The 15,237-nt window shown below is 37.8% G+C and overlaps 2 protein-coding genes across 2 annotated transcripts; one reads left to right on the forward strand and one right to left on the reverse strand.

The window, feature by feature from the left end:
* The first annotated feature begins 2,681 nt into the window (after positions 1–2,681).
* On the forward strand, positions 2,682–9,260 carry styx (serine/threonine/tyrosine interacting protein). The gene is made up of 11 exons (XM_042509427.2): positions 2,682–2,937; positions 3,784–3,816; positions 4,873–4,926; positions 5,039–5,136; positions 5,245–5,305; positions 5,408–5,444; positions 5,529–5,568; positions 5,800–5,850; positions 6,205–6,277; positions 7,284–7,377; positions 8,691–9,260. Exons 1-11 carry the CDS (start codon positions 2,878–2,880, stop codon positions 8,762–8,764), a joined length of 675 nt encoding a protein of 224 aa, XP_042365361.2. The 5' UTR covers positions 2,682–2,877; the 3' UTR covers positions 8,765–9,260.
* A 1,356-nt stretch (positions 9,261–10,616) lies between these two features.
* Positions 10,617–15,103, reverse strand: gnpnat1 (glucosamine-phosphate N-acetyltransferase 1). Its single transcript, XM_042509547.2, has 6 exons — positions 14,943–15,103; positions 13,746–13,909; positions 13,482–13,544; positions 13,129–13,256; positions 12,795–12,856; positions 10,617–11,820 (listed from the first exon to the last, which is right to left on the reverse strand). The coding sequence occupies exons 2-6, from the start codon at positions 13,897–13,899 to the stop codon at positions 11,673–11,675; spliced, it is 555 nt and encodes a 184-aa protein (XP_042365481.1). The 5' UTR covers positions 13,900–13,909; positions 14,943–15,103; the 3' UTR covers positions 10,617–11,672.
* Between the last annotated feature and the right edge of the window lie 134 nt (positions 15,104–15,237).

The following is a 15,237-nucleotide window of genomic DNA, read 5'->3' on the forward strand; positions in this document are numbered from 1 at the left end:
TTTTCAAGGTGTGTGTGATTTTGGAAGAGCAGCAGTAGAGGATGTATCTGCCCCTGCGACTGATAAGAAATGATTTTAGTGACTCGTCGCATGCTGACCAGTAGAGCTGCAAAGCTATGAGATGTTACTCACAAACATATGCACTCACAAGAAAACACACATGCAAGCTTTAGCCGACTGGAGCAGTTCTGCTGTGAGATAACATCTCCCTCTGATCTGCGGAAAAAGTGCCATCCCCTCCCACGGGCCAGACGGTAAACAAAAATCAGAAAATGCTACACTGCCACACAACAACAAACAGACAACGTGTCTGAGGGACCAAACAAGCATCTAGAAATTATTCATGCGCTCTGTTTTAGATCAGGGATTTTTCTTCTCTTGTAATCAGTCATTGTTGAAGTGATTATTGAGCAGGGATGGATGCAAGAGAGGGGTGAGAGCATAAAAAATAAAAGACTGGAAGACTGGACAGAGATTAGAAGAAAGAGATAGAGATGATGATAAGAGGAAAAAAGAGGAGAAAAAAGAGAGTTCAGTGAGAGTGTGTAGGCTGATAATGAATGTAATCTGCATTTAGATGATATCAGGCTGTGTGGTCATCCCTGCTGTGAATTTACTAGCTCTGATTACAGACAATAGTGACATTTACACTAGGGGTGTGTGCGTGAGGAGGGTCTATACAGCATAGTATTGTGCATTTGAAAAAAGGGTAATATGATGCAATTTGTTGGCAAATAACTTAGCATGTCACAAAACATCTAAAAATGCCAATAATATTGTATCATGACCTAAGCATCATGATAATATAATTTTGTGTGTGCCTGTGTATTAGGCTTGCAACATTATACTAGTTTCAAGGTATACAGTGGAATGAAAATTGACTGTTATCCTGTAGATTATCATGTACATTTGCTTTTGTACCATGCTGAAAAAAATGTGTATTAATAATTCTGTAATAACTTGATACCGTGACAAAGCAATATTTTCTGAGATGGTTATCCCAAGTGTGTGTGTGTGTGTGTGTGTGTGTGTGTGTGTAGATAGATAAATAGATAACCAAGATACATCGGTACTATGATTGTGCTTAACAACCCACGCGTTGATGGCACAAATTTGCTGACCACTCCAACCTGAACAGAAAAAACTCTGAACCATGCGCATCACAGCGCAGCACCAACATTTCCCAAAGCAAACTTACTCAGCAAAAGAAAGAATGTTTCTGAAGCGTAGTCTGATTAATCACACCAAAATGACACAGAATGACTCACAAGACTGCGCTTATAACCGCAACTGCCAACTCTGATGCTTTTGAGCAGCGAACATCAACACTGGACTCACCGAAAGCTGCGGGCGACGCGTCCCGGTGCGGACCCTCCTGAGGCCGCTGTACCTCCATTCAGTCAGGCAGTCCGCGTGTAGGTCCGTACGTATATGGTGCGTCGACGTTGGTTCAAGATGACACTCCTCAATATAGAGAGAGATACTTTGTTCTCACTTCAAGGATCATCTGGAGGCTGAAGCTGCGGTAACAAACGATCCCTCAGCTGCGGAGCTCCAGCCGCAAGGCTAATGTTAGCTTGTTAGCTTAGCATTGTTATCGGGATTTCGTGCCGTCCTCCTCTCCTCAATGTCTCTTTCTTCAAATTCCAAGCTAGACGTGTCCTATTTTTGCTGGTTGAATTTCCATTTACCATGTTTTTCTACCCATTACTATGTGCTAATGCTAGCCACGGGTGTGATGCTAGCTCCCGAAGTGCTTCTGGTGCTTTCGGTGCGTTTAACCCTTGACCTCGTGTGTCATTCTCGCAGCTATGTGCGAGATTTGATTTTTTAATTAAAAAAAAACAAATGAAAACAGTACGTTAAAATGTATAAATGAAAATAATGAGATAATTAGGTAAAAAAATAAATAATAAAATAAAAATTAAAAAAATAAAATAAAATAAAATAGACACAAGTATGAACACACACACTATACAATAAAGTTGTAATGTTTGCATAAATTAATAGTTTTGGTAAGTTTAGTTTTATTGCATATTGATTTTGATGTTGTTTTAAGATATGTAGGCCTATCTAGATCAGATTTTTTGAAAAACAAAATAATTATTTAATTGTAAAATTTGGTTAAAATAATGAGCAAATTAATTATATAGCCTACCGTTCATTCATGGAGAAATTTAGATTTTTGTATATTATTAATATATATATTTTCTGTAACAAATAGGGACACTGCAAACAAAACATAAGAAAAACTAACAAACAAAACAAAGTCAAAACCATGCTAGACAAACTATATACCACTATTTACATATGCATACATAGGGATATCGACCAAAGTTTCAATCAAAAATGTTTAATGAATTAAAAAGCCCACTGTTCTCTCAGCTTTGCCGTCTTTCAGTCCGTGTAATGTTGGGTTGTAATGTTCTATTTCTATTTTTTTCTTGTATTTTGGGTTTCTTTTGATACCATCTACATTTATGAATGTAATATTTCCAATAAAAAAATGAATAATTTCAAAATATGTTAAATTATTATATTTTTCAATTCAATTTTTATCCTACAAAAATATTATATATCTTTTTTTTTTTCTTTTTTTTAATTGAACCCTTCAACTAGTCAGCGTTTTTAAGAAATGGCATCGGCTATGTGCTCTCCCTAAATCAACCGCGGGACGTCGCCGTTGCCCCCCTTCTGTCCAGGAGCCCTGTTTGCCATCTGCCGAGCGGTCACGTGACACATCTGTCAGGGGACAGCATGGCGGACATGCATGTGGAGCCTCAAAACAAATTGCATCGATTGTCCAGCTAACCACGCCGCAAGAAACATCGATATCGGGCGTGAAGCCGGGCCGGCGGTGCCCGAACGGACAGCAGGATGGACGAGGACAACAAACTTCAGTTTCCGTCTCTGCCCGCGACCAAGGAGGAGCTTCTGGTGAGAGCAGTAACCGTCTGCGTTAGCCGAGCTGCTCACTGTGTCTGTGAGGCTAACCTCAGCTAACCTCCACTCCTGCATCATAGTCTGACAGCTAAAACATACGCAGGGAAATATGTGTGTTTTTGAGTCCAACGCATTGTCGTGGGTCTGTGAAACGTACTCGGGTCTTTCTTTGAACATGTCTGTGTCGGTATCTCCTCTGAGCTCACTAACGTTACTGTTCACTGTGGAAACACTGTCTCCAAACATTAGCCACGTATGTACACAAAGTAAACCGGTGTTGTATTAAAGACCGTTTCTCCGTCGATGTGAGCTAACTCTACATGAACCTGATGCAAATCCTCGAAGGGACTGTACTTTATTCATCAGAGGCTGGGGTGTGACTGTATTGTTTTTTTCATGAGCCTCTCTATAAATCATTATCCAAATCAGTCACCCTCCTTTCACCACATTTCACTAAGTAGCACACAGTGAGGGCGTTAGACCAAAACAAGCATCTAATTTCTTAACCTTAACAAAGAAAATATGCCTTTTGAATCCGCAGTTCAGAGGTTTGTGAAAATAAATACATTATAGTACCTTATAAAGTTGTATGTCCCTCATCTACCCCCAACTGCTATTTTTTAACCCATACCTTCTCATAAATAACAAACAGTCCCTAACCCTAACCCTAACCAGAGAGGGAGGGGCGTGCATTAACAGGTGGGAAACATTATTCTGTGGGGGAACATGCTTCAGTGCAACACCGGTACTATTTTCTCTCTCTGTGCGGGGGCTGAAACACCTTCAGAAACTGTCACATCATCATCTTCTAACCTTGCTTTTAAATTCCCCTTTTTATAGGACTGGGCTTATCCAATGAGACGAGACATGCAGGTATGTAAAATGAGTCTGTGTAGGGAAGAATAATGCTTGGCAGCGGTTCACTATGCACCAAATCTGTGGATTCCCAGGGTTTTTTCCACACATTTGATGGCGATCTCTGAAAGAAAACTGGTGAAAGTATCTGTGATATCACAATCTCTGCCAGCAATAATGTCATTCAGTTTCAGACAAATATATAAAAACGTGTGTTAGAATAAAAAATATCACATTTCTATTTGAGGTTGTGGCCACAGTTTAATAATGAACGTTTAATACCAACCTATTGATATTAGGGCTGGGAAATATATCAACATTGTGATATTTGACTAGATATCGTCTTAGAGTCTGGATATTGAAATAACATAAGTGTTGTGTTTTCCTGGTTTTATACAGCAACATCATGTACTTTTCTGATCTTACCAGACTGTTGTAGCTGTTTTATTTGCCTTTACACATGTAGTCGATATATCCACATTGCTGGTGATTATTTATCAAAAATCGAATCTTTTGATAAAGTGCCAATAGTCAACCCTACAATATCATTGCAATGCCGATTTTAAAAAACTGCTATTAGATTTTCTCCATATTGCCAAGCGCTAGTTTGTACGGTGATGTGATCAGGGTGTGCCATTTATTTCACAAAATTCTGTTATCCAAAGTATGTTTTGAGTTATTGATGTTGGTGTGTGACATAAAGAAGAGTTTTGTTTGATTGAAAGCGTGACAGTCGAGTACAGCTGACGGTTGTTTACTGGTTAGAGACATTTTTGAAAAATAAAAAATTCCAAATGTCTCTTACACACAATTTTTTTTAGATAGTGTTTAACCTCATTGATTAAATTGTTGTCAGTTTTAACTATTTTAGTGTTATCTTACTTATAGTCTAGTCAACTACAGTTTGAACATCAGGGAAATTAGTGAGGAACATCTCTAATATTAAGAGGCTCCAATTATACTGAATGTCATTGTCTTTAAAATAGATATACTAGCTGTGTGCTTGTACTGTAGGTTTGGGTAATTCTCACTGCCGGTGTTGTTAGTGATGTCTGGCTCTGTCTTTATTTACAGGAGATATTACCGGGACTGTTTTTAGGTCCCTACTCTGCTGCAATGAAAAGCAAGGTAATTTTTTTTTGACAGAATTCAACCACAGACACTCAGAGGCGATGACGCAGAGAAAATAATCTATTATTTGCTCATCTTCATATTACTTCTTTCTTTTCTCTTTGTCTAGCTGCCAATCCTCGAGAGACAGGGCATAACACATGTTGTTTGTGTCCGCCAAGACATTGAAGCCAATTTTATCAAACCTAATTTCCCTCATACATTTAGGTAAGTGAGAACTCACACTGCATTTTTGTGTGCAATGTTGGGGGAAACAAAGTGTTGTTTGATCAGGTGCTTTCTTGCAATTAACTAAATGTTGTTGTATCTTTGCAGATACCTTGTGTTAGATATTGCTGACAATCCAGTGGAAAACATAATACGATTTTTCCCCTCAGTGAGTTGCAAAGTGGGCTTTATGCATGCTTCTTATCAAGCTTTTCATTTAAAGTGGCATTTACATTATTGCTGATACACTGTTTCATTTTCCTCCTGACAGACTAAAGAATTTATTGACGGCTGCTTAGCAACAGGAGGTAAGGATGCATGCAGTTTCCATTTTTCTTATTCAGAGTGTCGAGTAGAAAAAAGGCTTTTATCAACAATCTTTTGTCTTTTAGGAAAGGTACTTGTTCATGGTAATGCAGGGATATCAAGAAGGTGAGGTTTGTTTTGTGTTTAGATATCACGGATTTTCACAATATAGTTTCACAGACATTTTACCTCATTATGCACTGAATTTCTGCATTATATATAACTGCTCAAGTTTTCTAAATATCCTTGGATATTGTATTCATAATTTTCCTTGACTACACTATGAGGCTAGAGCAGCAGAGCCCAAATTACATCTGCCAATGTAAAACTGTGTCTGTCCTTTGTGTACTCTTTCAGTGCTGCCTTAGTGATTGCATACCTTATGGAAACATTTGGAATGAAATACAGGTGAGGGATTTTGTTTTCTAACATCAAATTACAGCTTTTGATTTTATCCTATTAGAATAAAAGTCTAACTTCTACAATAAACGTGTGATTTTGTGTCTACTTTTAGCATAAATATGGAAAACAGCATAAAAGACACCGTGTAATAGTGTGTACGCATCCTGCAGCATAATGGTTAGAATATACACATTAACACATAGAGGCACAATTATGTCTAGCATTTATTACAGTTGTATTGATAACATACAAGTGGATATTATCAGTATTTTTTTTCTAGGTTTTGCTGTTTGCATTTGCATATCTAGGTGCTTCAGTAGCTGTAGTTGTAAAAAAACAATTGCAATATTTTCTCTACAGGGATGCATTCAGCCACGTTCAGGAGAGGAGGTTCTGCATCAATCCCAATGTGGGCTTTGTGCATCAGTTACAGGTAAGTCTTTACTCCAATACAGGGCTTTAGATTTATTAAAGTGCAGTCCAATCAGTTCCTTCTGTATTACTAGAAGTAAATGCACAACTAACTCAAGGGTTCCCACAGTCATGGAAAACCTGGAAAAGTCATGGAGTTTCACAATCACGTTTTCACAGCCTGGAAAATTCATGGAATTTTGTTGTGTAATGGAATTGTTACATTAATCTTTTGTGGATCACCTTACACGTAATGTAACATTACTGCAAATGTATTATCAGTAATTGCAAACAACATGTAGCTCTGTTTCTTTGTATAACGTTACATCTACCATGACACTAGTTTCTACATTTTCTGCCTGCGTTACATGTCTCTTGTTCTCTCATCCCTCAATGAATGCCAGCTAGCTGAAATTATGTTTGAATCTGATATGTCTGAAAAAACACCAGATAAGTGTGGCAAGAAAAAAAAATCATTATAGGTCTTAAAAAGTCACGGTAAAGTTTAATGATTTTTTTTACTAATGAAATGTACTGCAATGAGCTCCTTGATTTTTCAAAAGGTGTGTCAGGCTGCTATCTTACAGAATGTGCTTTTATTCTGAGCGTGACACTGCAGAAATTATATTCCTGTCTGTAAGTACCCATAAAGCATTTCTGCAGTCTTCTATTAGTCAGCATTTGTTGGCCACATTTAGTGAGCCACTTAGTATTTGGACATCTGGCTCGCAAGCAACATTGGGATGAGTCGTCTCTTTCTGAGTCATTTAAATTATTACAAGCATGTGTTTGTGCACATACGAAGGCACATGTTTTATATAGAAATTAATATAAATTTTCTATTTTAAAGGTGGTGGAGGTGAGTGCTGTATCTTGTTCACAATGTCAGAGGTTCTTTAAGTACTTGAAGATGAGACTGTCACCTTCACTGTTGAAAACACAACATTAAAACATACAATATGTTTCTGCCTGTACTCACACTGATAATAATTACTCAGTGTGTTATAATAATGATTTTTTTGTCTTAGGAATACGAGGCGATCTACCTAGCCAAATTGACCATCAAAATGATGTCACCAATGCAGTTGGGCAGGTCCTTCTCGTTACAAGCTGGGATGCCAGGTTAGTGCATGATTCACTCGGTCCTGCTCAGCCACTCCTGTCTCCTCCAGTTATTTTTGTCTTTTTGTTTCTCAGCTAGACTTATTCCACAAAAGAAAAAACAGGGTTGACTGGCACCGTGTCATTTAGGCACAGAGAAGCATTATGCTGGCTTTACACCAAACAACTTTTCAGGCACTGTTGAGGACAATTTTTTAAATGTTGGGATAAAATCACGAGTTTTACCTCAGTTGGTGGGGAAGCTCCTGTGATCGTAATCATCTAGTGTAAGGTGGTTATAAGTCTATAAATCTCAGTCTTTTTTATGCCCGTATAAAATCAGACATGTTCAATATTTTCATAAAAGTTTTTTGTCTTGGCTCGTTCAAATGATGTGAACGTTGTCAACACCAAATAGCTGCACTCTCTCCAGCACCAAACAGGAAGCAGCACAGTAAAAATGGAGGGGACTCCAGGGAGGCACAGGAACATGAACAAGTCTCAGCTGTCTTTTACTGTGAAAATGGAGCGGAAAGTGGTGGATTTGTGGCATAAGCAAGAGTCTGTGTTTAATCCGGCTTCTATCTGATCCACCAACCAGCACTTATTTTTGTGAGAAATCGTACTTTTTTGAAACGGTTCTCCTCCCATTCTCATGATTTTCTCTCACTAAAATAGTACAGCAAACCAACACAGGCTGGTAGCAAGTGAAGGCAACAAAATCCAAAATGTAAAGTTTGTTTGCAGATACAGCTCATAGATTATATTGATGCTGAACTTACAAAAATATCATCAACATGTAACACCTTTTATCTCGAGTTTCTAGAGTTCTGTGTTTAGCAGACACATAAGGAATTGTTAATATGTCGTACTTTTCAAAGGGTGGCTGACATAATGTAACAGTACACCACCGTTTAGTGTAGATGTTCGAGAGGTGGGTTGCACATTTGTACAAAGCAGTTAGTAGTAGTTGGCAGTTTTTCTTTGAATCCACAATGGAGTCATTCACTGGAAAATCAGCAAATGAAAGCCAGATCAGTTGTGGGTGATTTCATAATTCAGTTTTCATCTTCACTCAATGTCATGAACTTTTCATTTACAAGACATAAACAGATGCCAACATTCAAACACTGGGAGCCCTCGAGAGCTTAGAATATTCCTGTAAGCTGTTTTTGTTCTCCCTGAATGGTGGCGACTTCATGCAGTAAAGACCATAAGGTGTTTAGGCTCTGAGAAGTTCTTTGATCCAGGGGGGTTTACAGTTATTAAACTGTGTGTGTTGACGTTTGCAGTTTGTTCAGTTAGTCTTCTTTGTCTCCACATTTCTGTAACAGGAAGCCGTAAGCGCAGCCTGGAGGAAGACGAGGACTTTGGAGCGATGCAGGTCACAGCAGCACAGAACGGATGAGCTTTGCTGATATTTAGCTGTGTGGCACAGTGCACTCAATTTTTTTTCCACATTTTCAATGGGATTAAAAATGTAAATATTTGAACTTTTTCTAAGGGGAAGGGATTGGGGTGGGAGGGGGACGGCTCATGTCTGAGACATGGAGTACTGATGGGGATCGGGCCAATTTGATAAGTCCTTTTTTTTTTTCTCAAGCTGTATGCACTGATGGGAGATTTTTTGCAGTTTTATAGTATTTAAAGCATTTTTGCATTTGCAGCGGGACAGTATTGCAATAATGCACTTTCGATACTTGAATTTGTGTAGATGACCAGAATGGAGCAGTCAGCAAAAGGGAAAGTAGCCAGGATGTCGCCTAGTGGAGAACAGGAGAAGAGGAAGAGCTAATGCCTTTATTTTGAGAGTAATAGGATTATGGACTAATATTAGGTCTAATGTGGGATAGTAAGGAATGGAAAATAACAACTTACTGCTTAATAAAAACAAGTCTGACTGAGTCCTGTTCAGCTGTGTTTTTATAACATGTTATTCTGTGCCACAATTTTACACATTTTCTTACTAGTATTTTGTTCATAAATACTATTATTGAATGTTATTCTTTAGTCACATTTTACAGTTACACAAATTATACCTTTTTTTTAAAAAAAAAAAACCTCCTGGAGACATTGTTGTGTATACCAGTAACTAACAGTAAATAACAGTGACTAACATGAGTTTTTATTAGTTTGCTCTCCTGTGTATTGTGTTACGAGCTCTGGTGGCAGAATGCTTTACCAAAAAGGCTGAAATCTATAAGAATTTATTTTTAAACAAATTTGCATTGACAACACTCACATGATAGCTTATGGAAATTAAGTTACGTTAGAAATGATATAAAAATATGGAAGATTTGGTCATGTTTTCTGAAATCCTTTTTACTGTAAAGGCAGGGTACAACATTAAGGATTGCCAGTGGTAAGTAGTATGTCACATGGGGCTAGTTAATCTAGCAACTTACTTGACCAATCAGGCAAGTAGTAAAAAAATAAATACTTTGATTCCAGAGCTGATGATGGAAGTAGTAAAAGACTGAGTGGTCTCGCTTTCCTCTCGACTTTGGGAGATGCACCTTCACAGTAGCCTGCAGGCACTTGCGAGAAAATGACAGCAGGTAAAGACAAAGTTTATGAGAAGATGCTCAAGATAGCATTTCATCTGATCTGGAGACAGTTGAGTCAAATTTTGGCTGAGTGGCATTAGAGGATGTGGGTGAAACTCCAAACTTTGGATTTTTCAGTTTGCAGCAATTTTGAGACCAAGGGGAATCAAACGGCCGTTTTTCATGACTTTTAACTAGTATTTGCTATTTGATAACCACCAATAAATAAAATTATTTAAAGGGCAAAGGGAAAAAAAATACATTCGACAAGTAGTTTCCTGACCCACTTACCTGACAAGACGTGAAAAAAAAAAAAAAACGAAACAATGGTGAACTAACTGAATGGCCAACTCACATTCTGGAGGCATATGAATCCTGCTAAATAATCCATTTGAACTGTGGATTGAAAGTGTTTGCTGCAGTCATGATCAGTAGATAAGCCCATACTGTAGCTGATTGGTCCAAAAAATGTTCAAACTCTATGGCAGGAGCTATTTTTGCTATAGTAGTCTGAGATTTGGCATGAAGGTCAAGTGAAAGGACATCTGATAAACTGCTCCTGCCAACTGGCAAAAAAAGGGGGGATGCATGGACTAACGTGGTCACAGCTGTTGCAAATTTGCATTTGTTAAGTTAAAACATGAATTAAAATTGTAATACACATTTCACGCATTTGTTTTAACAACTAAAAATATGAGCAGAAAACCCACAGTAGATTGTTGAATATTTTATGACCACTACATATTTGGAAATAAATTGCATTAAATATGTTCCCCTGTTCTCCAGAATAACAGCATTATTATAAAAGTTAAATAAGAGTTCATTTACAAAAGTCATTTCAATCATTATCACAGCTATGATCAAATTTCAAATATCGACCAAATACAAAACTCTAAATCCTTTAAGTTCTCACCACTGCCTCGCAAAATATATACCTTTTTGTTCACTAGAAATATTATACATTATAACAGTCTTGACTTGATAGTAATGCTTCAAATCGTGTAGTATTCATCTTCATTCTAGTTATACAGCTACACTGCTGTCAACTAAAAAAAGCCTGCTGATAGAGTTCTTTGTACCAAGGAGGACATATAAGAAAAAAGAAACCCCAACAAAATCCATAGTAAAAATAACTACAATAATCACATTAAAAGAAACAAAACTGCTTTTCTTTGGTGACTTGCCATTGATGATCAATGCAACACATCTGTGAGACCAAGTTTGGATCATGATCTAAATAATTCCTTCCAGCATACTTGGTTTTGTGGTTAACTTGAAAAGCTGCTGTAAATAATTTATTTATAAATTTTGTAGTTGCTTCGGAAATATAACTTAATTTGGTACCATCTTGATTTCTCAAGCAATTGTATTTACTTACAGTCGCATATATAACTTCTATTTTCTCTGTTTAGTACACAACAAATTAATTGTGTGAAACAATCAGAAACATTACATTTACAGTAACGGATATTCTTCTCCGGATGGTGGGGGGAAGACGATGATAGAGCTCCACCCTGGTGAGGTAGCAGTGGTTACCAAAAGGGCGGAGGATGATTTTGGACTGAGTGGAGGGCTTCGACATACATTTATGTTTACTCAAGTGTGATGAAATCAGGACAAGCATTCAGAAACAACTTAGAACCACACCCTCATTCTCGGAAACCTGTCTCAATTCTTAAGACGATTCGTCAATGCCATGCTCTGATGTCAGCGGGTGTAAAAAGGTGTGGTCCATGCCGCCAAAAAGGAGGTTTAAAGCTGCCGTTGTCCTCAGTCAGAAAATCGACACTGCATGTAAGTCTCGTGCGAGGCAGTGTATCCAAACTTTTGGTAGAAAGCCACATTGTTGGGTGCACATTCCAGTGTGATTTTATAGCAGTTCAGTTTTTTGCTGAGAAGAGTGAGAGCTGAAACTAACCTACAGCGATAGGAAGAGAGAGAGAGAGGAAGAGGAAAATAAATCAGGCCCAATAAAAAGATAGTTCCTCAATAAGTCTCATGTGATTATTTTTTGTGTTGTTTAATTTGTAGGAAAAATGCAGGCTCTTAAAGGTGCAGTCTGTGATTCTAATACCATACGCTTTTTGTCAAGTTCAGCAAAAAATCTCCTAACTGTCTGCTCAGTGTGTGTGTGTTAAAAAAACCCTGATATTCATTAGGGGTGGGCATCACTTTAGGTCACACAATACGATTTTATTACAATACTTAAATCACGATACAATAATATTGCGATTTTAAACACGCCATATGCAGAGTAATTCAATACAATAAATTACGATATATTGTATTTTTCTATGTTTTTCGACTACAAATTATTGACAAAGAAAACCTTTGTCAGAATCTGTTTGAAGTAATAGGAGAAGAAAGTCTGTTAATTAATTATTAATGATTTTAATTGGAACAAAATATATCTAGTGGACTGAAAAAGCAATTTATTTTGCTATTCTAGTTGACTACCAAAATTTAAATCATATTTCAATCTTCAGAATTAATATTATTCAAATTTCGATACTTGGCATCAATGTATTGATACAATTTTGCCACGCAAAATATTGCAATACTATACTGCATTGATTTTTTTCCCCACAACCTAATGTTCATACACAGCCTCAGCTCTGTAAAAAGGAATCAAAAAAGTGGCTCAGATGGAGCTACACAACACTACACCATGTCCTTGCTGACAAGGGACGGAGCTACACCATAATAATAATGAAACATAAAAAAGCATCTAAACATTACCAGAGCCTCTGAAGGAGCACAGACAGGAGAGGTATATTTACTTAGGTGTTAAGTTAAAATATCAAGAACCTTTCTCCAAAATCACAGACTCCACCTTTAAACATAAAAAAAATAACCCAAAACAAAAAGTCTTTGTGTCACAGGTCTACTCACAGTTTGCCCAGCTGTTTCCCTCTGCACTCGTTACTGACTACTACCTCCTCTACCCGACCTCTCTACAAACACAACAGATTAGGGAGGGTCATAATTACAATCATATTTAACATCAATAAAAATCCATGTTTACACATAAATATAAACGTAGCTGTAATTTGTTTTCGGTTTATGGTGGTAAATGTAATTAAATAATTATTCCCCCCATTTTTAATAACCAGCACATTAATAAGTAACTTTTTTAAGAGATTGGTCTTCAGGAAAAATGCATGGTGAAATACCAGTTGTATCCATTGTTAAATATATGCAAATCGCTTGCCGGGATGTAATTTACCTTAGCACAGGAGTGGATGAATTTGTGCTCTGTGATCAATGTGGCCGTGGCAACAATCTGTCCCTGAATTGTGTCCTCCACCACAACAACATAGTAGTCTCCTGTCCTCTTCATGTGCTCGAACTTTTCTGAAACCCAACAAACAACATATGTGTTTTATAAAATCTTATGATATTTGATTACACTGGTTGGCATTTTATGTGTTTTGTAGAATTGGGGTTCTTTCTCTTCTCAAATGCTTTGTAAAAAAGTCTGTTTAGAAATATGGCGGCACTGTAATTAAAAGTAAAACTGTTAACGTAAATGTTCTGATCAAAATAATAACTTCTGACCTATATAAAAGAAGCACTTACTCATGAACTGTTCTGCTGTGAAATCGCCCGTCTGAGTGAGTTGAGCTAAAACCTTGCAGAATCCTAGAGCATAAAAACAAAACAAAAGAAGGTGAACATGTCTGGGGGAACTCTCACTCCATTGTGAAGTCTTTATTTATGTTACTTTTATGACAGCAAAGAACAAAAATGTCCTTTTCACATGATTTTTCTCAAGGTGGTCATGTTCTTCATATTCTAAGACACGTACTGGTCTGGAATGTGTTTACCCAGTCTCAGACTTACCCCTGTTGTAGTCTGCCATACAGAGTGGCCTGAGCACCAGGCCTTCCCCTGGGCTGGACGGGGAGATGGGAGGACAGAAGGAGACAGTGTTGCTACTCCAGTCTAGCTCCTGGAGCAGGGCGGGCTCAAAAAGTGGAGTCTCGTCTAGCAGCATTCCGCAATCTCTTTTTAGGAAACACACACACAATGACCAGTAAGTCCACAGAAACTCACACATCCTTAAATGTGCGTATGCAAAATGCATTAATTATGACATATTTCAATAGAATGGCCTTTTCTAATCAATTTAAGATACTGTATGAGCACAATGAGTTAACCTGGTCATACTGTCAGACAGGTTTGGAAATATGTTTGCTTTAAGCCACACAGAACTTTGACCTGACAAATACCGCTTCACCTGGTAAAAAGTTCTCATTACTTAATAAACCAGCTGGCATAAAAATGGGCACACCAAGATCTAAAATTGAAACTAACATCTTCTTACAATATACCTTAGGGTGATCTGCATTCATTCATGATTTCATGTCCAGGATCTGATCCAGGATAGGTAATATGAGAGGGGCCCATCCTACAAAAGCCCATTCACATAGGTAGGCCAACAGGTAACATTATTAGTGCTGCTGGTGGTGGCTTTAACTGAAAGAGATCTGATTCTCCTGGTAGATAGTTAGTAGTGAAATCCCTAGCTTAAACCAAATGAACATAGCTAGAGTTACATGCGTCATGATTGTAGTTCCCATGGCAGCAAAACACAATTACTCTTTAGATGCGTCATGATTTCCTTATCACCAAACAACGCTAATAAGAATGAGGCTGTGTTTATGGCCTTTTTATGTACCAATACGGCAAAGTACTTCCTTATAGTACACTGTGCCACCTTTGACTAACCTGCCCCTGTTAAATAAGTTCATCAAATAATATTACAACAGTGTTTCTGACTAACGAGGCAACACATTATTAAAGTCAGTAAATAGCTGCCATGTATGAAGTTAGCGTTAATTAAATAACGTTAGCAATCGTTAGCTATATAAAGTCACATATTAAGCGTGCTAGTTTTCTCGTGTGTCCTGTCAAATAGCTACATGACGCCACTCAAGCAAACTATCCAGCCCCAGCTAGCGCCACAGCCATAACTTCACACACATCCCACGTTAGCACTTCATGCTAAGCAGCTAGCTACGTGGTTTAGCGGCTTACCAGTAAAAAACACAGCAGGAGAGATGGTCCAGTTGATTCCCCAGACAGCGTACAGCGAAAACCCGGTTAACTCTACTAGTAATGTAGTAGGAGGTTGGGCTACATCATTGAGCTGAACAGCATGGGTGTTTTCAGCTGCTGTCTCCGCCTGGCATGAGCCCTTCTATATGACGTGGCGGAGATGCAGGAGGTAAGGGGCGCTCCCTAATGACGTCAACGGATCGCTAAAAGTAAACATCCCACAATGATTTTAACATGACAGAAAACATTTCCTATTTATTTACATCATATAATG

Source organism: Plectropomus leopardus, chromosome 1 (assembly GCF_026936395.1).
Source record: "Plectropomus leopardus strain MGB_pleo_1.0 chromosome 1, ASM2693639v1, whole genome shotgun sequence".
Taxonomy (NCBI): Eukaryota; Metazoa; Chordata; class Actinopteri; order Perciformes; family Serranidae; genus Plectropomus; species Plectropomus leopardus.